The sequence below is a fragment of the Ptychodera flava genome, chromosome 14 (assembly GCF_041260155.1).
Source record: "Ptychodera flava strain L36383 chromosome 14, AS_Pfla_20210202, whole genome shotgun sequence".
NCBI lineage: Eukaryota > Metazoa > Hemichordata > Enteropneusta > Ptychoderidae > Ptychodera > Ptychodera flava.
This window is the reverse complement of record NC_091941.1, coordinates 9,209,893-9,232,493: the sequence shown is the minus strand read 5'-3', so window position 1 is coordinate 9,232,493 and position 22,601 is coordinate 9,209,893. Positions and strand designations below refer to the sequence as shown.

The window sequence follows — 22,601 nt, the reverse complement described above, 5'->3', positions numbered from 1 at the left end:
AGAGAGAGAGAGAGAGAGAGAGAGAGAGAGAGAGAGAGAGAGAGAGAGAGAGAGAGAGAGAGAGAGAGAGAGAGAGAGAGAGACAGACAGACAGACAGACAGACAGACAGACAGACAGAGAAAGAGACAGACAGACAGACAGACAGAGAGAGAGAGAGAGAGAGAGAGAGAGAGAGAGAGAGAGAGAGAGAGAGAGAGAGAGACAGAGAGAGAGTGTGTGCAGTAACAATATGGCACATGTTAGCCATACAGATTGAAGGTCAGTTTTCTCTTCGCTTTGGTATTCTCAGCGATCGGATGATGTCAAAGATTTCTGTAAATAATGTCGTAAAAGTAATTATTTTCATCAACTTTTGTTTCATAGAAGGAGAAAGGGAGAGAGAAAATGCATTGGAGTATATAGTCGAGGACAAAGGAGAGAAGGAGATTGTTATCCAGTAGAGTCACTTCGTCTGTGGTAGAATGCAGCAGTCATATCAGAGTTTCATATTTAGTGAAATGGCATAGCGGCTGAGGTTTCCTGAAGGGCCTATGGCTGTGACTTTTGACAGGGTTGTCATTATTTTTGTTCAGAAAGCAAGTACATTATCATCTTCATTTTCTAAAAGTATGCTAAATTGAAAAGTATCAGCAGTGCTAACATTGTAAATTAGTCATGAGCATTGTATTGTTGACAAACTCTGGTCGGGACTACAATTCGATAGTCAACAACAACAACAACAACAACAACAACAACAACAACGACGACGACGACGACGACGACGACGACAATGACAAAAGCAACAACAATACCAACAATAACATCTAATTTGACGGACACACGGACTGTATGAACATTTGAACAACGGACATTTTTTTCATCGACAAGATATACCGTAGTTTGCTGAGCAAATATATCGAATAATTAATCAAAAGTTATGGCCACGGGAATTGTAACTTTTTATATTTTTGGTCGGGATCCAAGAAAAGTTTTGAACGTCCAGTCCGTTTTGTTTGTATGAAAAATAGGTTTGTTTTTTTGGTTACATACACATATAAGAACAAAAGATACCTTCGTTACAATTACAATAATGCATGGAAAGTTATTCATTAATATCCAAATAGTCTACCTGAATTAAGAATATTAAGGTTTTTTTATTATTTTCTTGTTATTACATAATTCATCAAGACAATGCGAGATAAATTTTTCGTCATATTACTAACACCTTTGAAAAAATCCCTGTTTCCGCTACCTTGTATCGGCACACTACTTTGAAGGGTTTCGGTTTAATTAAGAGTCATTGTTCTAAGGCGCTGTCTCGATTGCTCATCAATATTTCATGACGGCCGTCGGGTGTCGGCAGTTACCATTAAAGAAAGAACGGAATCACAGATTTAGACTTCGTTGCTGTAGCGTTGATCTCGACAAACGTTTTATTGTGTGTTGCTTCATTTCTTTGGCATTGCGCTGTTTTTTATTTGAATTCAAACTATAAATGTGTGCCGTAACACGCTACTCTGAGATAGCCAAGGCAACGAAAGAGGCATAAGCTCATGGGTCAAATGCAAGATCGGGGCGTGATTACAATGCGTGTTCGCAAACGTGACCGTACTATCAAACACCTCCATAACATAATACCTGGTCACACATCGGTCAACTCATGGATGCTGTTTTACATCCATGGTAAACTACACCAGCCGATATACTCCCTACGCTACAAAGCGTCTGTCAGTGGTCCAGCCACTGGTTGTTAAACTACGTCTTAACCAGAAAATGCCCAACCAGTTCATTCGTATTGATTTCTCGTCGTGATAAATAACGAGATCGTTGGTCTTAATACGAACGCCTTTCTTATCAAAGGGCGCCTTTCACATGATTATGAGGGCTTTGTTCGCAGTGTATTGGATTCGGTCATTTAACACTGCCAATAATCAATGCGCGTGTTTTTCTGTTGCGACGTCGGCAATGGTAACCGATAAACAGCGTCACCAAACATCGGCCTTCCCGCTGCTCGGCTCGTAAAACGACAGCGCTAGTTATGAAGCAGTTTTCAGTTCAAGGGCGATTGCTTCTAACAAAACGAGCACTTTAAATCATGTATAGCAGAGGTTTTCAAGAAGAGTAAACTTGCAGATATTACGTTCATCGGTTGGCGAAAAAATCCACTTGTTTTATGTTGAACACCTGTTTCGTAAAAGGGGGAGTGACAACATTATCGAGAAGAGCCCAGGTTAAGCACACGGTGAAGCCTCGCAAAATATTATACCATAGGGCTTCTTGGCTGAAGGAAGGTTTTTTAGATAAAGACGGCAAAAACAGACAATAATCAAGGTATGTTACACTACATAGAACATTTACAGTGAGGAAAGGAGACTCTCCTACGACAAATGAAGCGACGCTGGAACCTTTATGAGAGGACGGCAGCCGTATTCGAAACGTTGTGTTATACTGGCACCGTTAACGGTAACGAACTGTTTAGTTTGGAAAAATAGGACGGAGCTAAGCTGCGTGGAAACACTGAAACATCAATAACGGTATCGCCTTTTTAGTGTTGCTTCAAAATGGCTGACTTGGCTCAAAGTAAGGCTCTGGAGGAGATGGAACGTGATTTTGAGCGATCCAAAGCCGCCTTGTTGCGTCGCTTCCTTCAAGACCAGGAAGAACTTGCATTGCGTTTGAAAAACATGGGTCTCAGGAGACACACGACAAATGACATTACTGACTCGAGTGACAAGCAGCCTGGGGTTAGATCATCTCGCCAAAATCGACGTCGTGAAGGGATTTCCAGACCAAAGACTGCTGCTGGGCATAGGACTAGACGTTGTCATACAGTGCGAGATAATTATGATTATACGACGATTAATAATAACGACGAGATTGTTGTCAACAAAGTCGACGACGTGAAGACTAGCTCAGACTTTGACACCGCCGACACTGCCGTAATGCCGACTTCAACGTCGTCGAGCAGACGAATTCGTCCTAAAACGTCCGTCGGATTTTACGAAGGGAAGACGGACGCGACGTCTGACGATTCGGACGTAGAGTCCGACGTGTCCAACGCGAGCATAGCAAGCATTGCCGGTGGCGATGTATGCGCCGACAGTCAGGACCTAGAACAGCAACTCAACTTCGAGGATCTCGATGACGTCGAGTTTTCCTATGAGCAAAGATTCAGGCACGGCGAGCTCGCACCTGGGCAATACAGCCACCAAAACAGACAACTCATTTACGCACGCAGGGACGATTTCGAGATGCAAAACACTTTTAGAGGTGTATACGACGGCGAACGCGACGATGCACTCCGGCCACAGACGTCAAATAGCACTTGCCTCAGATCTATGGACGCAGGTGAGAAGATTAACCTCAGGAGACCGTCGTCTTTGCATAAACGACGGGTAAAAGACATTAATTCTGCCTCGTCGTTGTATCTGACGAGCAGCAAGCCTTTAATATCGATACATAACCAACAGACTGACGCTGCCAAATTGGGACTATCTCACGCCACTCGCGTGGAATGCGATGCAGACTTGTACAAAAAGCTGCGTAACAAATCAGCCCCCGGCCAGAGACATCAGAGTGATCTGCTCGGAGCGAGGAAGCCCATCAGCGTGTACCATTTACCGCCCTTGGACAAGAGCCTTGTCAGTAATAGGGAGGCAGGAAGCACCACGCCGGCGAGCACCGCTTCGTTTCATGGTACTGCCCCCTACATCGAGGCCGACTTACAATGAGCGACAATAAAAACGTGATGTACTGTGAAAGCAAGGACGATTAGCGTCAACGAAACAACATCGTTGTCATAGAAAGTTGATAGTATTGCATTCTTTTGATTCAGTGATAATTAATTGGATTGTATAAAGGTGATTTGGCATGGTTTTTTTTGAGCTGTGGAATTCGAGAGCGATTTAACATCTCAGGGCTGATTGATCCGATTTGTTATTTTTCAAAATGAATTGTATTCAAGATTCACTTGACTGTGGGAAATGATATGATAGGCATTTTATATCGTACTCTAATTGAACCAGGCTAAATTGACAAGACTAGCAAATGTTTCAGTGACTTCGATAATTCACCAGATATGTATGTCGACTGCTTAAGATAACGTGAAGGGATCCACATTTCCCTAGATGATTACTATTTCTGTGATATTGATCATGGTTGAAAAGGGTATTAATGGTAAATTTCAGCGATAAAACGGTAAATGGCAAGTTTCAAATGGTAAACAGGAGATGACAAAAGGAAATTCTTTATTGCTTTGAAAAACAATCATCTTGTACTTTCATGTGTAGACTGCGGAGGGGGGAGTGACCCCCTCTTCTGTCTGTGGTTCCCGTCTCAGAGATGGGTCGATAAGTCACAACAAAAGGACATGCCATTTTAACGGTGTCGGTGTTGAAAGCCTGTTCATAATCTCCATTTCAGTGCAATGGCAGCCGTTGGAATCGGCGTTACTTAGTTCACGTCAAAATCAAATTTCTGATATTTTGTTTTGGAAAGTTTAGCTGTCCTATTTATAAATAATATGGTTTTGCACATTGGTGTAGTGCAAGCTACAGTTTATGTGCCATTCATGAAAACAAAATGCTCTGCAATATTTTTGTTTTTCACGTCCATTACAATCAAGCAAACTGTATTTTTTTTATCAAAGTGCATATATGTACTTATCTTTCATATATAGTAAGTAATGACACGATCAATGACTGACTGACCACGACATTTTAACTTTAATCCATATAAGAGGAACATATGGGTGAGGGCGTGATCTTCATCCGGTTTGCGAACCATAGTGACATGTAGGTCTATAGACATATATTCCTAGTTTTGTCGTGTTTTACAATACAAGTTAAAACTACTCAGAAATGTCTAGGTGCCAAATTTCGAGAATTTAATAATGCCCTCGAGTAATTTAAATATTCCGAAAACCCGATGCCGTTTCTGCTAAAAACGGAATTAACAACACTTCGGAAAGTGCAGTATAACTAGAACAAAACTAAACATGTTGTATGTACCTGCAGCTACTGGGGGAAAAATAGTGTTTGTAATATATTTCATTAACGATAGTTATATGGTTCACGTGCCTGTATATGAGTGGGCTGGTTCGACAATCTGTCTTGTCGCATTTCGGATGTTGACCCTTTATTTGACGGAAACACCTGTCGGGAAACTTTGAATAAACTGGCCTTTCTTTAATGTTGTATCCATAATTTCCCTGTCCAGAGTGTCTAGAACTTTGTATGGTAGCTTGTAAAACACACACTTGGAACAAATAACTTATCGATGACAGACAATATCTGTACGGTATTCATCCTTGATCAAAATGTTAATTTAAAAATAAAAAAAATGCTAACCCATTAAAATCAGAATCGATGTTTCTTGTGTTTTGTCTGCGTCGTGACATATTCAAAGTTGGTACAGTACAACGTGCTTCATAACAGGTACTCAACTGTCAAAATCATGTGATTAAGTTGTCGTCATTTTTCATCCGGGTCAGCGCGCCAGAGTCGGTTTCCAGAACGACCGGCTGGTGACTTAAAGTTGACGGGCACTCAGTGTTCGGACGGTCACCTGGTTGCGGCACGTTCTGGCAGCGTTTCGAAGGCTGGCTAGGGTTTATTTCGGTGCTTTACAGCTCGACATTAGCAACATTTCGCTTGGGCGTCTCTATAGCCGTTGTCAGCTAGCAACGTCTCATGAGAGACGTCACGGGTCACGAAGGACATGCAATGACGTCACTGGCCCGTAACTTCGTGTTATTTGAAACTAAGAAACAAATACCTATGAATCCAGCAGATCAGTCCATTAATATTTCATAAAATTGGTAATGATACTATAAAAGTTTGTGACCGCTTTATAAATGTCTCATTCCTTAGATGAATATATATACTCCATGTCGTTTCCACACTGACGCCCAAAGCGCAGTCTGAAGAATTTCACCTAAAAACGGGAATACAAATTTGAAAAAGTTAAAGGAAAAATTTCAACTCGTATAGTAGTAAAAGTCACTTGACTCGTGTTTTAATTTCACAGATTTAACTATCAATTCAAATCGACGGAATTATCAATGTCTTATTCATTCGAACAAGTTGACTTGGATCAGGAAAGTATTTCCGTCAACAACCATCGCGTGGGATTTTAGACAATGGCAGTCTGACGGCATAATAAAACAGAATTTTAAGTCAAGGAGAGATTTTCATCGGAGCTGTGTGTCCGTTCAACGTACGACACGGACTCTCAACCTCCTCTTGGACAAAGAAGCTGCATGACTTGGCTCCAGCAAACCGACCACCATCGCAGAAATAATGATGTGCGCGCGCAGTTTTCTCTGTGTGTGGGGCAACAAGCGTTGCTTAGAGACTTGCTTCATTGCAGCGAAACCAACACCTTATGAAAACTAATGACTTCCGCTAAATGCGTTGAAGCTTTATTTGTAAAGGTTGCGTGGTTGATGGCGTTTCTATATTCCCCGATGCATAATTTAATATCTAGTTTTATGGACATGAAGAACAGAAGAGCGACAATAACAAAAAAAGGAAGCCGCAACGATATCAACAACAAAATATTGTCTATTCTTAATAATAATAATAATAATAATAATAATAATAATAATAATAATAATAATAATAATTATTATTATTATTATTATTATTATTATTATTATTATTATCACAATCATTTGTTATCATTAATATTATTATTGTTGTTGTTGTTGTTGTTGTTGCTGCTGCTGCTGCTGCTGCTGCTCTGATTCAGAAGAGGCGCAATGAAACAAAGTTGTCTCAAATGCCAGCGTCCGACCTGTGTTCGCTTACCGATATAGCGCGATAGCGACCTCATCGGAGAGCTAAATTTGATCGAGACATTGCGTTCAAAACCGAGTCTTTCTTAATTTCCACTGAAATGGTAACTTACACTTGACATCTAAAAAAATGCAAACAAAATTAATATCTCATCTGATTAGTTTTGTAGCTAGAAAGAGTTGAAATGCATTCCTTTTTTAACGTCAAAACTTAAAAAATACATAATTTTTATATGTTCCACAAAATGTAATCTTATAACCGTCATAGCTATCCTATTAAATACGGTTCTTTGGTGGTTATAAACATTTTACTTTAACTTGTCAATTATATGTCAGTGATTTGAACATTATCATGAAATTTTAATTCTCATAAATATATATCCTCTCTACGGAAGCTTATTAGTAACACACTTGGGCTGTTAGCTTTTTATGTCTTTTATCCGACTAAATTTGTGGGTTTTTAAAAAAAAAAATTGTTGTAAACACATGCGTGTCACTAATTAGCCTTCGGTACCACTCCGCTGACAGTCGATGTTTGCTTTATTGAAATTTCAAAAATCTGTCAACAAAAATGTATCATACTTCCCATCCAGCAAATCTGACTGAAATGTTGAACTTCATATGTCTCGAATAAAATATGGGGTTACCAGCCCATTCACCGTGCCACGCCCTCTAATTAGATCTCTATCAATATCAAATAGAATTACTTACTTTTGAGAAAACGGTGATCTTCACGCAATGTTGTTGAATTATTTTCAAAGGGTTGTGAACAAACCAATATTTAAAGATTTGAAATATAACTTTCTGAGAAAACGTTGGGACTGTAAAATTTGCAGTACCATCATTGGCCTTTTCTTGCAAGCACCTTAAGTCGCAAAGAAATTCAAGGTTTCTCTCTGACATCAAGCACAGCGAAGCTTAACACATCACAGAGCGCGTTCGGTCTTTTCCATGCTTGATGACGTAGCTTACTCGATTACTCTTAAATTCGTACTCTCTTGATCTAATTAAAGTTTTCGACGACTAGAACGGCGAAAATAAATCCACAATAAGTTTGTTTCTATCAAACGATTGTCAGATTTGATCTTTTAACCTTGACCTGGCCCCGATATCTCATTTGCAATCGTGATATCCAAAGCACACAATGTGATAACACGTGACCTAAAATACAATGTGGTATTGTAGTGATGGTCAATAATATGTGTCTATGATTTTGACCTACATAGTGTTGACGAGAATAAAGAGTTTAATAATAGGCTGTATGTTTACAAGGAATGTTTTCATTTTTCTCATTTGTCAGTGTAAACTGTTCCCCGAAATTAGGGTAAGAGATCGATTTAAAATTTGAAAGTTAAAACCTGGACCGGATAAAGGCTAATCCAATCAGCTCTCTGGGAAGATGATGGTCTTTGTCTACTGAGAGGTGCATGTTTTCCCATCACAACTTGAATGTGTTTTACTGAAACTTGTAAGCACTCATGCCCTCAGACATCGAGTTGACTGTTTCAGTGATAATAGAGCATAACGCCAACCTCCGAGTCGGTGCATGCGCCCTCATCGTTATATTCTGCATGGCTAGTCTGGCTGTCTCGCGTGTTCATTTATTATAATTTTAGCCAACACCGGCCAGCTCTTCATACAGGAGTGCAAAGTTCACGGAAACAAGCTTGAACAAAAAATGACAACATGTGTGAATTGGCTAAACTTTGTTTGCCCATAGATGTAATCTAAGTATGTCGTTCGCTTTACTTCTATTTGATGCGTATTGACACTGAAATATGTAAATAATTTCATTTTTCACTTTTTTTAAATGTATGCCATCACTCGCCAGATGATTATTGTCTGTTTCATAACAGAAAGCGCTGGTGGCATAGTACATGCAGGTTTGGGAGACACAACCATTAAACTCATATGCGTGCCAATAACAAAGAGAAAACAAGCGAATAAAATGCTGCGAGTTTTATAGATTACCTATGCTGTGTTTAAGAGCAGAAGAATGTTGACGTTAAAAATGACAATGTGTTGATGAATTCACAAGCCGGGTAACTTTAGACATGAAATGAGATTAATACAACGAAAAACAACCCTCATCTCCACGGACGACTGAACACCCAATTAATTTACTGTTTCAATACATTCTGTGTATTATTATCGTCGCAAATAGCTCCCTCGGGATTTCAAAGGCCCGTGCTCAGTTTGCAGGCCGCCCTGTTACTATGGTGACAGCGTCCACAAACATCGCACCCTCCTATGGAAATGCTAACGTAATGTTACACGCTTAAATCATGTAGTCATAGAAATTCTTAGGACAACCTACATATTTAAGATTTGTTCGATTATTTGAATTTGTTGCGAAAAGTTATTCAACTTGGATAGATGTGCATCACATTAATAAAGACGTACCATAATTTTCTCAAATTTCTCATTGATTTTTCTTACTCAAAGACTTGGAATTTAGCTTGACTGAACCGTCACAAACTCACATATGTCAAAGTACATTTGCATTTCCTTATTGAATTTTACATATATTCCGAATAATTAGTTTTGGAATAATCTGATGTAGATAAAATTAAGAAATCTTCCGTTACCAAGGTATCACAGAGATTAAACATCATTTTTCAGATGTCAATAGCAATTTAATATAGCAAGTTGAATTTTGACAAACCAATCTACAGGTGGAAAATAAGTAAATAAAAACCAGGGGACTCTGTAAGATGATAAACAAAACAAAAGGATGTTAACAGGCGAGGACATGACGCAAAGAGTGTCGATACTAATTGTGTGGAGGGACATTGAATACAAAATTAGAACACGAATTACCTTGTCTGTCTCCAAACTATGAGCTGGGGTAAAATCATTTGTTTAGGGGACGGGATTTGTGCGACAACAAGACCAGGGAACATATCACGTTAAGTAAAGATCGATATTTGTCTTTGTTATCGCACAAAATGAGCGCTGTAATCGCCATTGTTTTACCCACAATCACAACGTGAGACACAAGTCCAGAGACGCGACAAGTGTAGTCCCATACAAAAAGTGGAATGTATTTATTGTATGTGAACCCACTCCTTAATCGATCCGTATGATTTGCGCTTCGATTTGCGGGAGATGTTTTTCTTTTCTGTTTGGTAAAATGTTGCTGACATCCTAGGTGGGCTTTCTTTGTTTTTCATTGACACAACTCGCGCGTTGACTGAAAACTTGTCTGTATTCAGCAAACGGAAACATATCATTAGATTTACCTATTCTTGCGTCACAGGTCATAAGGAGACATTATAACAAATAAAATTCAAACGAGAATTGAATGTGTGCCTCTTGGATCCCTCGGTAAGTCAACATTCTGATTCTAATGAACGATATCACGACGATAGCGTTGCTTGATAATTGCAACTTGAAAAGGGAATATGAACAATGATGTGGTTGGCAGCAGAATTGGCGGATCATGATTGTTACCTGTAGAACACATAATTTATCGAATGGTAGTCACCTAACGCTCGGAAGAGTAATCTCATAAGCATTTTTAAAATGATGACCGTTTACATGCCTGATAAAGACACGTAAGTTCTTCCTAGTAAATGATAAATCAGGTGATCTCTCAACCCCATCGATGTCGTTGAACTTCGCAAACTAACAGGCCTACTACAATAGACAATTACTTTGTCTGTTTGGTAAATATATTTTAATCATTTTTTGTACTCGTTAACGAGTACGCTGTCTTCTAATACTTTCTAAAGTACTAATATGTTAAAAACCAAAATCTGGATATTTCAAATACAGTGTATTGTTGACAATATGCAACATTATTATTTAAAAAATAAATTCGAGTCCGGTCTGAAATTGGATTGTCAGTACAAACATTGGGAATGTAATGCAAACGGATTGTGTCGGCAAGGTGAGCAATTTGCATGTTGACACGATTTTGAGAGTAGGATAAATAACTGTATTTTACAAATACAATGAAAATAATAGAAAAGACAAAAATTACCGCCAATGAAGCTTTAAAGATTGTCTGTTTGTCTCTCCATCTGTCTCTCAGTCTGCTAGGCTGTCTGTCTGTGTATCTGTCTGTGTGTCTGGCTGTCTGTCTTTCTGAATCAGTTTCTTCTATGTCCAAAAAGACACGCCCTCGCCTCAGTGTATGGACGGCCTATATTATAGTCTGAGTTCATGATTTACTCTCATTCGTGAACGAATCACATCAGTACGAATCAAAAATTTAAAATTACATAGGTTGTATGGTATTTTTTACAATATAGAGCATTTGAAATAACGCCAGACAAATATTAATCACTTTTGGCAAAGAATGATTTATTCAGTCTGAGTCTAGCGATTGAAAAAACGTTCTTAGTGACGCTTTCATTATAGTTACTATGAAACGTTTGTGTTTTTGCATACAACACAAATGACCTTTGGCTAACACTTTCCTCTTGAGGGTACAAAATATAGAAATTTGATTTAAGATCTCATCACCTGGCAATGTGGCCGACAAAATAGCATCTCCGAGTAATGATATAAAGAAAATTCATTTGAGTGAGTTGATGAAATTACACGATTTCGTTTCCACACAGTAGCAAAAATTGAACAAGAAAAAAATATTAAATCATCAGTTGGCAATTCTTGGCTTTATGAATTGTAAATACTGAAACGAATGTTGCTCGCAAGTCAGAAAACTAACGAATGGTATGAAATAATTGACGCTTTGGCGACAGAAGACGAGTTATACAACGGACAAAAACACAATAAATAAAATACAAAATAAACCCATCGTCGGTATTGAGATGACAATGATTACGTCATCGCAGCTGACGTCACCGATCGCGTCATCTCATCTGGGTTCACGTCATAGGTGTACATTCTTTCGCAAATCGTTCAATGGTATCTGCGCAGTAGCGCAAATGTGTGACCGGTAGCAGCCATTGAAGTTCATCGAGTTGCTATTGGCATGTTATAGTAAACACTATCGTAAGGTGTACCTCCACAAGTCTCACTCCCGCTCGATAACCGATGATCAACATTTTGCGATTGCTTTCGAAAATCTTGCTGGTAACATATCATCGAGAGTTAAATAAAGTATGAGTGGCCGTAGAGTTGTGTTCTGTCATGACTGGTCCATAAAATTGGTTAAAAAACAAAGAATTCGGCGAAAGAATTAATAGTATCCTCTTCTGTTTTAGGGGATTACGAACTACTAAGTTGACCACAGAATGTTTGATGGCGGGAAGATACGGAGTATTTCACCGGCAATAAATTCATTGGAAACAATTGTACATATTTAAATCACCAAGCACCTTTGCCACGCAGGAACGTTCATTCAGGCGAGAGCCACTCACAGTTGGCATAAGGAGACCGGCCAAGGGGGTCTCGATGGTGATACACGACCAAGGGGTCCCGCGGTAGCAACGGGACTCCACTCTTCCTCCTCGTGGTTTAGTGTATCTAAGCAGTTGGGTCTAGTCACATCTCTAAGATTATATTCACATTGTCTCTTAAATTTAATTACCCTTGTTCATTTGACAGCGCGGCTACTGTGATAGCATATCGGCATTACCGTGCTTAATCCACTCCAGTGTTGTCATAACAGGCTGGTTGGAAGTCCCCTAATTTGTCAGATTATAAAAGTATAATTGTTGACTTTGTCCACGGTGATGTCATGTCGCAGTTGAGGAGCGTTGGGAGTCCTTAAGCTTCAAGGTGATACCAGCTGTATGAATGTATGTGTGTGTGTGTGTGTGTGTGTGTGAGAGAGAGAGAGAGAGAGAGAGAGAGAGAGAGAGAGAGAGAGAGAGAGAGAGAGAGACAGACAGACAGACAGACAGACAGACAGACAGACAGAGACAGAGACAGAGAGAGACAGAGACAGAGAGAGACAGAGAGACAGAGAGAAGGGGGAACCAGAGACAATGAGACAAACAGAAGAATGGCAGAAAGACATTTATATAGAGTAGGCAGACAGAGATAAACAGTAACAAGCAATTAGACAGAGAGCAGACGGACAGAGAGACCTAGATGGGATGGAAGTATAAGGGAATAGAAGAGAAAGACAAAGTATTCAGGATTCGAAATCGAGGTCGTGTTATTTGTTGTGATGTGACTTTTGACTTTGCTTTAGAACAATAAGCAAGTTGACGTATCACAAGTGCAGTTATGGAAACCACCGAATATCCACAGGTAGATGGAAAGGTGCCTCGTCTTGTCATGCGTACAAATGGATTGTCATTTGAATTGGAGTAGCACAGTTGGTCTCATTGTTTTGCACTGAAACGAAAGGAAATGCAAGACTAAAGGTCATATGAAAGAATAGGAGAAACCTGTTGATTATAATGGATGCAGTGGCGTTATATTGTCGACATCGTCCATATGCTCGTAAATATTATTCTTTGATTCGCTTCACGCGAATTTCCTCGACTGACAGATCTGGGGATTGGAGCCAAAATTCCAACTTTTATGAATCTCTTATTAAAAGGTCACTACGTAGATCATTAAGATCATTTCCGTGTATGATCGAAGGATATACAGAAAGCGAGAGGCAGCTGTGCGATCTATAAAAATTGACATTTCTGCAGGCGATGGTATTTTTCCTAAACTGCGCAAGTCTTGTGTTCGATCTGTTTATTTCATATTTGTAATCAATACATATAACATAGATACACGCATGCTGTTTACAGATGAGTGGATATCTAGATGGGTTCAAAGTAGATAAAAATAGATCGAAGATGAGAAAAAACACATGCGTTAACTTATACGCACTCATAGGATTCTCACCTGTTCATAAGGTGAACAGAAAAAAGTCATTTCCAACATAGACCAGGGTCTGTGTTTCCACGTGTTACACAAATGGACAATAACAAGGAAAAACTTTACGAGCGATTAAGCCGAGTAAATAAAGAACAAACAATCCCATAGTCTTTGTATCTCACGCTAATGCAGTATCTGCCGGTGGGATAAACTGGTCTTAGTGGAATATGACGTAGGGGGATTTACATTGGTGTGTTGTTCAACAGAAGAAATTTTGTCAACATTTGTTTCGGTAATAGAGCAGTCAACAATTCCAAAAAGTAATCACTGTTGCGCTTTGTTTTGGCAACATTAACTCAAGTATGTGTACATTGTTCCCAGTAACATCAGGCTCAATAGCAGATGATGTGCAAAATGTTTAATTAAGAAAGCCGTGAGAAAACTAACATTATTGGTGTTGGATGACGTGCTTGTGTGTGGAATTACATGTATAAGGTACTCACCAATATTATTAAAATCAAACGTAGAGATGGCGACGCTTGACCACCTTAGCTTTTCTTTGCTGTCCTCGATTTCTCCTGAACGAGAACAACTAATAAACAAGCCAAGCATGGTGGAAACGTCGCCATCTGTATGTGCATCTGATTTTAATCAGGTTGAGATACTTACCTATTCTGGATCAATGTAATCAATCGGTTCTTCTCGTGTAAAATCATCCAGGTCATCGGGTAACGGGGGTGTAAATGAGGGTGGAGGGGCTGAGGGCCTGCTTGGAAGGCCAGCACGGTCTATCGGCGGTAACTGATGTACACTGTTAGTCAGACTTATTGTCGTGGTTCGTTGTAAATTTAGATTTTTTCTTCGCTCCCGTGGTACAAAACAGTCATGTTGAGAATAGCTCTTGGAGAGTACATTGGAGCGTGCTACTGTACCGATAGCACCATCAGGGCTGTGTGACCTGGGTGGACTTGGAATTGTCCTGTTGTATAATTCCAATTCCGATTCTGAGTCCGTATCATTCATTCCGTTATAACCTGACTCTTCGCTGTCTGAAGAGCGATTCTCCTGCCGCTGTCTTTCCCTTTGTTTCGATCGTATGCCGGGCAATGGCGCAGGTTTCTGTAAATACACAAGACCGTCGTCCCTCTGCGTGCGAATTGGCTGTCTTTCCTGGTCACGGATGAACTTCATAATTTGGAGAACCTGCTCGTTATTGCGGTGCCTGCGGATCACCTTGTCGTAGGCCGACGAATTCAATATCGCCTTCGACGGCTTGTGCTGCCGGCCGATTTCTTCTTCCATCTTGTTCTGCAAACGATACACGCGGATATTCCTATTGGATGCCGTTACCAGGCAAACGCGTAACCGCTCTGACATTTGCCGGACACCTGCACTGCGATCCCCGCAGACGTCTCTCTTGATTCATCGGAGACAGAAATCGAAGATGCGTTACTTTTTCCCTCCTCTCAATACAGATGTTTAGGAGACACCGAATCCTCGATTAAAAAATGCAGGCAGTCTGCTCGTCTGTTTACTCTTGTTTACACGCTCCTAAAAAAGAGAATAAGGGCCATGAGACTCAATCAAGCGCAGGATGTTTACTCGACGGGTAAACGTGGTCACCTTCAATAGCAATGTTGGCAAAATTAAGTGACTACCTGGCCGGGAGGATCTGAATTGCAAATAGACGCTATTCACACGTTAATGAAAAATACTTGAAGGCTAAAGGCAACTTTTCTCTGTTTAAAGTTTAAATCTCTGGATAGCCGGGGATATCCGCCTGCCTTGAGAATACTTTATAACAATGCCACGTTTACCACATAACTATACACAAAATAGGCAAAGCAGATTTGAAATATTATTGGCATAAAAGAGCGAGAATGATACAAAAAGAAATTAGAGTTTATCATCGACTGTGCAATAAACTTGTAACAGTTACAATGCCATGGTTTTAGTTTGTAATGTAGAAATTAGCCATCTCACATGATATAAGTGTTAGGGTTGCGATCAAGGTCATTCAGGAAGAGATATCAATAAAAGAAGTCACATTTAAAACGGCGACGAATTAGTCTGATTAGTCGAGAATTCGCACAGAGGCAGAGAACTGTTGAATTCATATCAAAATGGACTGTAGGGCTCTATACAGTAAAGGCGATGTGAAAATTTTGACAGTCCTGATGTATGGAGTTAACGCGGGATCTCCGCTGCCGAATTTCTGACCACCTGTCTTGAATTTCGCTAAATCCTTGCTAATGAAACGGGGATTCGGAGTTAAAACATACCTCGGTAGCCTTGTGAACTGAACGGCATACACGTAGGATGTGAAGCGGTGCTCTGAACAACGCTGGAAGGGGATGATTGTCACCCCGCTGCTAACGTCTTAAATGAAGCACACGTTACCCAACAATGAATGTGTTGTTACTGGCTCGGATTTAGCTGTCGGTGAGTTGCCTGGTTTCATCGGCACGTCTTGTCAACCCATCGAACCCTAGCCAAATTATCGGTCAAAGAGGTCAGATAATGCCGTCAAATATACAAGAAAATACACAAGAACATAAAAAACCTGGAAACATAAACCAAGAACGAATTCCAAAACACCTCACGGTGGCCAACGGTCGGCAAGTGCCGTAACACACAGTTGCTGACCGAGCTCGTCTAATATAGCAGTCCGCCGCTAAATAATCGCTCTCTCGGCGTCTTCCCTCGGGAACTGTTTTTGAATAGTCTGCTTGCGAGCTTTTCAATTAGTTTTGTCGAACGTTAAATTATGGAAATTTAGACGATTTTCCACCATTTGCAATTTGTATCCCAACCAATAAAATGTCAAAAGCCTGAATCCATGGCAACGGGCGCGACGATTGACCGTGACGACGCCGTGCGGGGCGGTCAATATTTTTAGAGTTCACGGCGAGAGTGCTCTTGTCATTCATTGTTCCTTGGTTAACCTTGAAGTAGGTGGGATCAATGCCAAATGTTTGCCAGCAATCGCATTAAAAGGAGAAGTAAAAAGTCCTCGGAAGGACCTTCGGCGAATAGAAAAAAAGATCGATAAAGGACACACCCTGAAGCAAAATTTGAATGCAGATATTGGCCATTTGTTTTGCATAGTAGGAGACAGAGAGAAAAAGACCCAGCTAGGATGTGCGTACAAAACAGGATCGGGTTTAATTGTCCATTCGACCTGCCTCGAGATACAGTGTATGAATAACAGAGCGTCACATGAGTGTGAAGGTTTATTGCACAGTGAAAGAACCGACCTATGAACCGAATACACTCTGGCCAACAACCATGTAACACTCATAATCTATACTAGATATGATTTAGACAATTTGGAAGATACTATTCCTATCGACACTCCCATATAAATAAAATACATGTATATATGTTTATATAAAAATAGTAGTTTGATCTATGAACGAACTGAATAAATTTACGTCGAATTTTGTGGTCATTATCTTTATTAAAAAAATATCTTTCATGAATAATCAATGATAACATGGTTAAATATCGGTTTCAATTTATTGCTGCGTGTATGTCGTTGCCATAGCGTACGCAGTGTTCGTTTTTTCTTTTTTCAATAGTACTAGGGGGTCAAGATAATGTAAGCGTGTACATCCCATTTAGGGTATTTTCATGGTTAATTACTTAAATATTGCCTAATGTGGCAATTTCGAGAGACGGTCCATGACAGCTCACTGTCGACGTGACGGCCGAGGAAAAAGCATCATTGCGACAACACGCAGTGAACCCTTTTAGAATTTTGTTTGTCGTTGTTGGAAAAGTAGATAAAACAGAATTGCGAACGATAAATTTTGAATAATGGGTAAAATATCTATGTATGATTTATTTGGGAGTTTGTCACGAGATATGCAGACTTCATTAAATGTGATTAATGTGTGGAGCATAAGACAGGTGGAAAGCAATCGATAATATACTACCCGTCAACATGTCCCCCAGCGCGTCTTTGAAGGAAGGATATTGAGTTAGCATAGCACGGGCTTCATCAGCAATTTCGCACGCAACTCCTCAATAATTGCATCTGTATCGAGGGAAATAAATGGTAAGCCGCTCAAATGTTACCACCAAAAACACTTGGTCAACCCAAGCATACAGGTAAATGTTATTAATAAGAGACATGGGCACTGCGGGTACTGTGGTAGTACAGGACCTATACATGACCACCACCAGCTTAAGAATTGCATAGACTGACTGCATTGGAAGTCCAATGTATGGGTACTGTGGTGGCAGTCCTATGCATTGATAATGTGATCCTGTTCATGTAAAATGCATCGACAATTTTATGCGTAGATGTTGCAACGGTAGCACTATGCTTTTACGTCAGAATATCAACCTTCTGTATTCTTATACGAGGAAACAAATCAACAGATCTAGTGGATATGGCAATGGGGATTTCAATAAGGAGTTATGTCTGGAATAGTAAAATTAAAAAAATGAACAGTCAGATAGATTCATTCTGATCGTCCATGAAAAAATCCCTGGACTGCGTAAAAATTTAGTTCAATTACAACTACGGGGACCACTTTGAAGCCGGGGACACTAAGAGGTCTTAACACACGTGATGTAAACTTCTCCTATTCTCACCCCTAAAGAGACACTATTATTTTTTCTAATATTTTGATATTAGCTCCATGAAAGGACATTGTTTAAAATAGGGCATATGATTCCAACATGTTTTCTGTGACTGCAGAAAAATAATGATAATGGATTGAACCGAAAGAATACTCACATATTAAAGAACCCGAAAAAGGGGGAACCATACTGCAGGGGACTGAAGGAAAATACCAGAAAGCTTAATATCCATCTGGTTCAATGTAAGTTCGAGGAAGGGTCAATTAAAATGAGACCAAGGGAAACTGTTTGAAAAAATAACGATCAGTTATTTTGTAGATCGGTCCTGGTAAAACGTAAATCATCTATTAATAGGAAACTCACAATACAAATATCTCGATAGTTTGTTTTGCGCAGACAATTTTGCACAATTGTGAATAAATGATCGTCGGTTCATCTTATATAAAGTGCAATTGTAACATACGCCATGTCTATTCCTGTTACCTTGGTTCCATAACCAATACAAATCTGCTGCATCACCCTCACACTGCCTTGATGGCCTTGAGGAAATCGTCGGAAAATTATAACTTACACGGTTATCCTACTTTGAGAAGTGAATTTTCAAAAGTACAATCAAGCAACTGACAATGCGAACACACGCAAAAGCATTTAATTAAATTATCCAAGGTCATTGTCGTAAAAGGCGTTACTATGGCAGCCTTGTGTGTACGTTTCGCCGACGACGGCATTATTGCAAACACGCCTGTATATGATATTGATCGCTTTAATCCATTTTGCCACGGGGAAAGCCGGGACGGTCGGAAAACTGGTCCTTTTTCCTCCTGTTTATCAAAACGCTGAAGTTCAAGGCCAAAATACAGGACGACCGCTTCTTGTAGTCAGATTATATTTAGTGCAAAGTGCACTTGGAAGCTTTTCCTTTGAGCTTTGGATTTGTGACTAGGAATAAGCCGTTAAAGTGACATGTCTACAATACCTTTCAAAAGCTCAGCAATCAGTTTCAGATGCTGGTGAAATGAAATTTGCCACTCACAAAGAATTCAATTAAGATGCGACGGTCATTGTTAAGGTTTGAGTGACATTGCACTCTCTAGGGAAGACGCTGTGGTATGAGTTAATAAGGGTTTTATGACAAGACACTTCTGACGCTCCTGAGTCTAATCACAAACAAGGATAAAAAAATTCTCCTTGTCTGTGGTCTAAAAGAGCATGGCAGGTTTTTGTGTTATCAAGACATCTCAATAAAATTAGAGAACCAAATATCTTTGTTGAATGTGTTCGCGTCAACTGCAAGGAACCGGGAGACGAGGGCGGTCACATGTTCGTTTCGAGATAACAAAGACCAAAAATAATGTCAACCAAACTTTAAACTTTGATCATTGACAGAGGCATTTTTGGCCAGTTTTACACAGTTTGCACAGCTACACCTCATTGCATGCATATATCGTGCTTGTTCGACAATAAAAACTATTGACCTCATCAGTGTCCTCATCGAGGAGATTGAAAATTAATTACGTCAGTTTTCAGGTCAAAATTTTCAAAACTATAATCTTGAGCTAACATTCAAGTTGACCGATTCAATCATTTTGATTGAATTTTTAGTGGCTATATCGAAAATCTAATAATTATTGTGAGTATTTTCCAAGGTCGATATTTCTTAGACAAAAATTCATTACAATGAAGAGCAAAACTTGAAGCAGGCGTCAGAATGATAGAATACAGCCGTGACCTACTGTCAACTATCCCCTGTTCTTTCAAAGTCGTTACAGATTAATAGCCGTTACCTTGACACGCGAGTTGTGCAAGAAAGAATGGATAATCAACGCTCTTTGTGATGGAAACAAAACTAATAAACACGAGTCAACAAAGACATGTGACCATACTTTGATTGGAAGTAACCATGACAGTGATTGGACTGAGACTAGGCAGGTAGTTACAGTACCTCTCTGATCAAAACGCAACATGCGCTCGATGGTTAGATATTTCTCAACAGGAGACGAAAAATGGTCGCTTGAATAGAGGACTCAAAACTGTGACTAAAACCATCTGTTCAAGTCTGCGACCAAACCATACGTGTAAGTTCTCATTGCTTTTAAATGTCAAAAGGGTAACTAAAGACTCACCTGCGACAAAACTCACAAAATGACTATTTTCAGACGAGCTAAACCGATCCTAACTTCGTGAACTGACAGCAACAGACTTTGGCCCTCGGGCTCCGCTCTCCTTCTCTCTCCTTTTTACGCTGTAACCCGTTAACCCCGCGTTTCTTTGTCATACCCTGTGTGTGTTACGACCGCTATATATGTGTGTATTCAGTGAGGTCGTGTGAATTGAATGTTTTGTCCAGACTGGTACAAAGGAAACCAAATGCGGTGTGGCATCTATTGTCGAATAAATGTAAAATCCCTTTCAAGCCCGTCGATCATTCTTGAACAAAAGTGTCTTATTTTTTTCCACGACTCAGTAATTTGAAATCCCTTTCAAAATAGTCCAAAACACGCAACGACCTTAATCATGTTTCCACTTATTTACAACTTTAAAAAGATACGAAATTTCCAATCACATGTGGTCGACTGAACACGGTTAATGATATTTGCCAGATTTGGCTCTTTTGAACGTTTTTTTTATAAGTCCCTTCATCGTAAGTGGAAGCGTGTTCATGGCTACCGACCGTTTGACGGTAATCTAACAAAGTCGTTAAGCATCGTGTGTTGGTGGTGCAATTACGTAGCTTGACCCTTCGCTGTGGTTGTTCAAGTGGGACTAGCTAGATGCGAGAGCATGACTCGGTCATTCCGATGTCCCAACCACAATTCACTCAAGTGCTTCGGCCATTATATTGTCATGGAGACGCGGACTGTCTGGAAAATATGCCGTGTGTTCCGCTGCTGCTTGTTTGTGACGAGCAGCGGAACGGCTTTTGAAGCAAAGAGCACATACAAAAGCGGGACCTCCTGTAGCAAAATTGATAAAGAAATTGTCAGAAAAAAGTCCTAAAAGACTGCCCTGTCATTTTCGTCTCGCGGAGCACAATTCATAAAAAACAAATGCGTGTCGTTTCGATAATCATAATGACTTTTCTCAACAGGAACAGAGCAAACATTTGCACGTACAGTGTGTCGATGATTTATCAAAAGTGACCCTCTCTGACATTGCAAACGTGATTGTTTTGTGAAACAGGGTGATGTAAAAGGAAAAGTCACCGCTTTTTCTCTTCTAGTAACAGACAAAAATTGTCAAAGCATAGTATTTACTGGTAAGACTTGTAACCTATGAACCTGGCGAATGGTTTCAATACCGACTGCAAGAGGATTCTTTTAACACTGTATTTAACTGATAAATCTTCAGGAGTTTGTTTTATGAGAGGGAGAGAAAAATAGTCGTATCCAAGGCAACCACAAACTACCGTTGAAAGAGTTATGACATATCCTCACAATTTACATCGACAGGATGAAAAGAAGCTCTCTCCCCATTGACATACTGTCCATTGTTTCCATTAACCCAATCCCATGAATTCAACGAGCTGAAGACCCGGGGCCTTCCGTTAAAATTGTGGAGGTCAACTGACTGCAAACTTGTTTTTATGATAAAATTACGGCGCATTATGCGAAATCAGTTTGTGTTCCTAGCGACGGACAACAGGGCATTGATACGATGTCGACAAATTGGGCGTATCCGCCATAATTGATGGCGCTTCGCTTCTATATGGTATAGCATAGCGGAATTTAACCATACTGGAAAAAACATACTAGTCCGCTTTACCACAATTCCCCGCTCACATACAACAAAACGATAAGAAAATCCCACTGTATCACATTACAGAAACAAAGAATACCACATTTGAATAATTTTTAATGGACTGTCCACGCCAACAGGGAGAAATAACACTATGACATAGCGTGGGAAAGCTGACAATATGATGTCACCTAGACCAAAACGGATCGGTAACCAAGATAAATGTAACTTTTGCCCCAAACAAGGGTTCAGAACCTTTGTTGATTTAAAAAGAGAGCGATCTTAGAGGGGAAAACTACCACCCTAGGGTCGGCAAATAAGCAACAACAAAATTATATTCTCATGACGCACAGACATCACTCAAATCACTGTTGACAATGTCGTTCAAGTTATGGTACACGGGATACCAGCTTAGCTATGATTTCTTTCACTGATAAATCAGATGGTTGGAGTTTGACCTTTTGAGGACATCGCAACAGAGGAGTACTTGAACACTCCAAATGAGACACTTGACACAAAAAAGACACAAGAATGTATGTTAATACGTTCATGTTTATATTACAAGTGTGTCTGACAGTAAATGTTCAAGGAATGTTGGCATAAATGTTTTTTTTTTTATATTGGAAAGAGTTGACATTCTCTCTTGAAATTAAAAAATGATGTTACAAGAGTCGTAACAAGACAAATGTTCGGAGCAAAACGTGTACAAAAATCGCGCCGCTGTGAGTAGTTTTTGGTAGTTGTTAAAATGAACACTTATAACAC

General features: G+C 39.8%; 1 protein-coding gene across 2 annotated transcripts; it reads right to left on the bottom strand.

Moving 5' to 3' along the window:
- Nucleotides 1-11,063: 11,063 nt before the first annotated feature.
- LOC139149240 (uncharacterized) lies at nucleotides 11,064-20,582 on the bottom strand. 2 transcript variants are annotated; one of them, XM_070720859.1, is made up of 3 exons: nucleotides 20,225-20,582; nucleotides 14,181-15,062; nucleotides 11,064-13,031 (listed from the first exon to the last, which is right to left on the bottom strand). In XM_070720859.1, exon 2 carries the CDS (start codon nucleotides 14,886-14,888, stop codon nucleotides 14,181-14,183), a length of 708 nt encoding a protein of 235 aa, XP_070576960.1. In that variant the 5' UTR covers nucleotides 14,889-15,062; nucleotides 20,225-20,582; the 3' UTR covers nucleotides 11,064-13,031. The 2 variants fall into 2 exon arrangements, with proteins under 2 accessions (XP_070576960.1, XP_070576961.1); XM_070720860.1 differs by lacking the exon at nucleotides 20,225-20,582 and adding an exon at nucleotides 15,794-16,839.
- Nucleotides 20,583-22,601: the final 2,019 nt, after the last annotated feature.

What these genes read in the sequence shown, in the direction of transcription:
- LOC139149240 (XM_070720859.1), bottom strand. Translation starts at nt 14,888, where the DNA reads ATGTCAGAGCGGTTACGCGTTTGCCTGGTAACGGCATCCAATAGGAAT.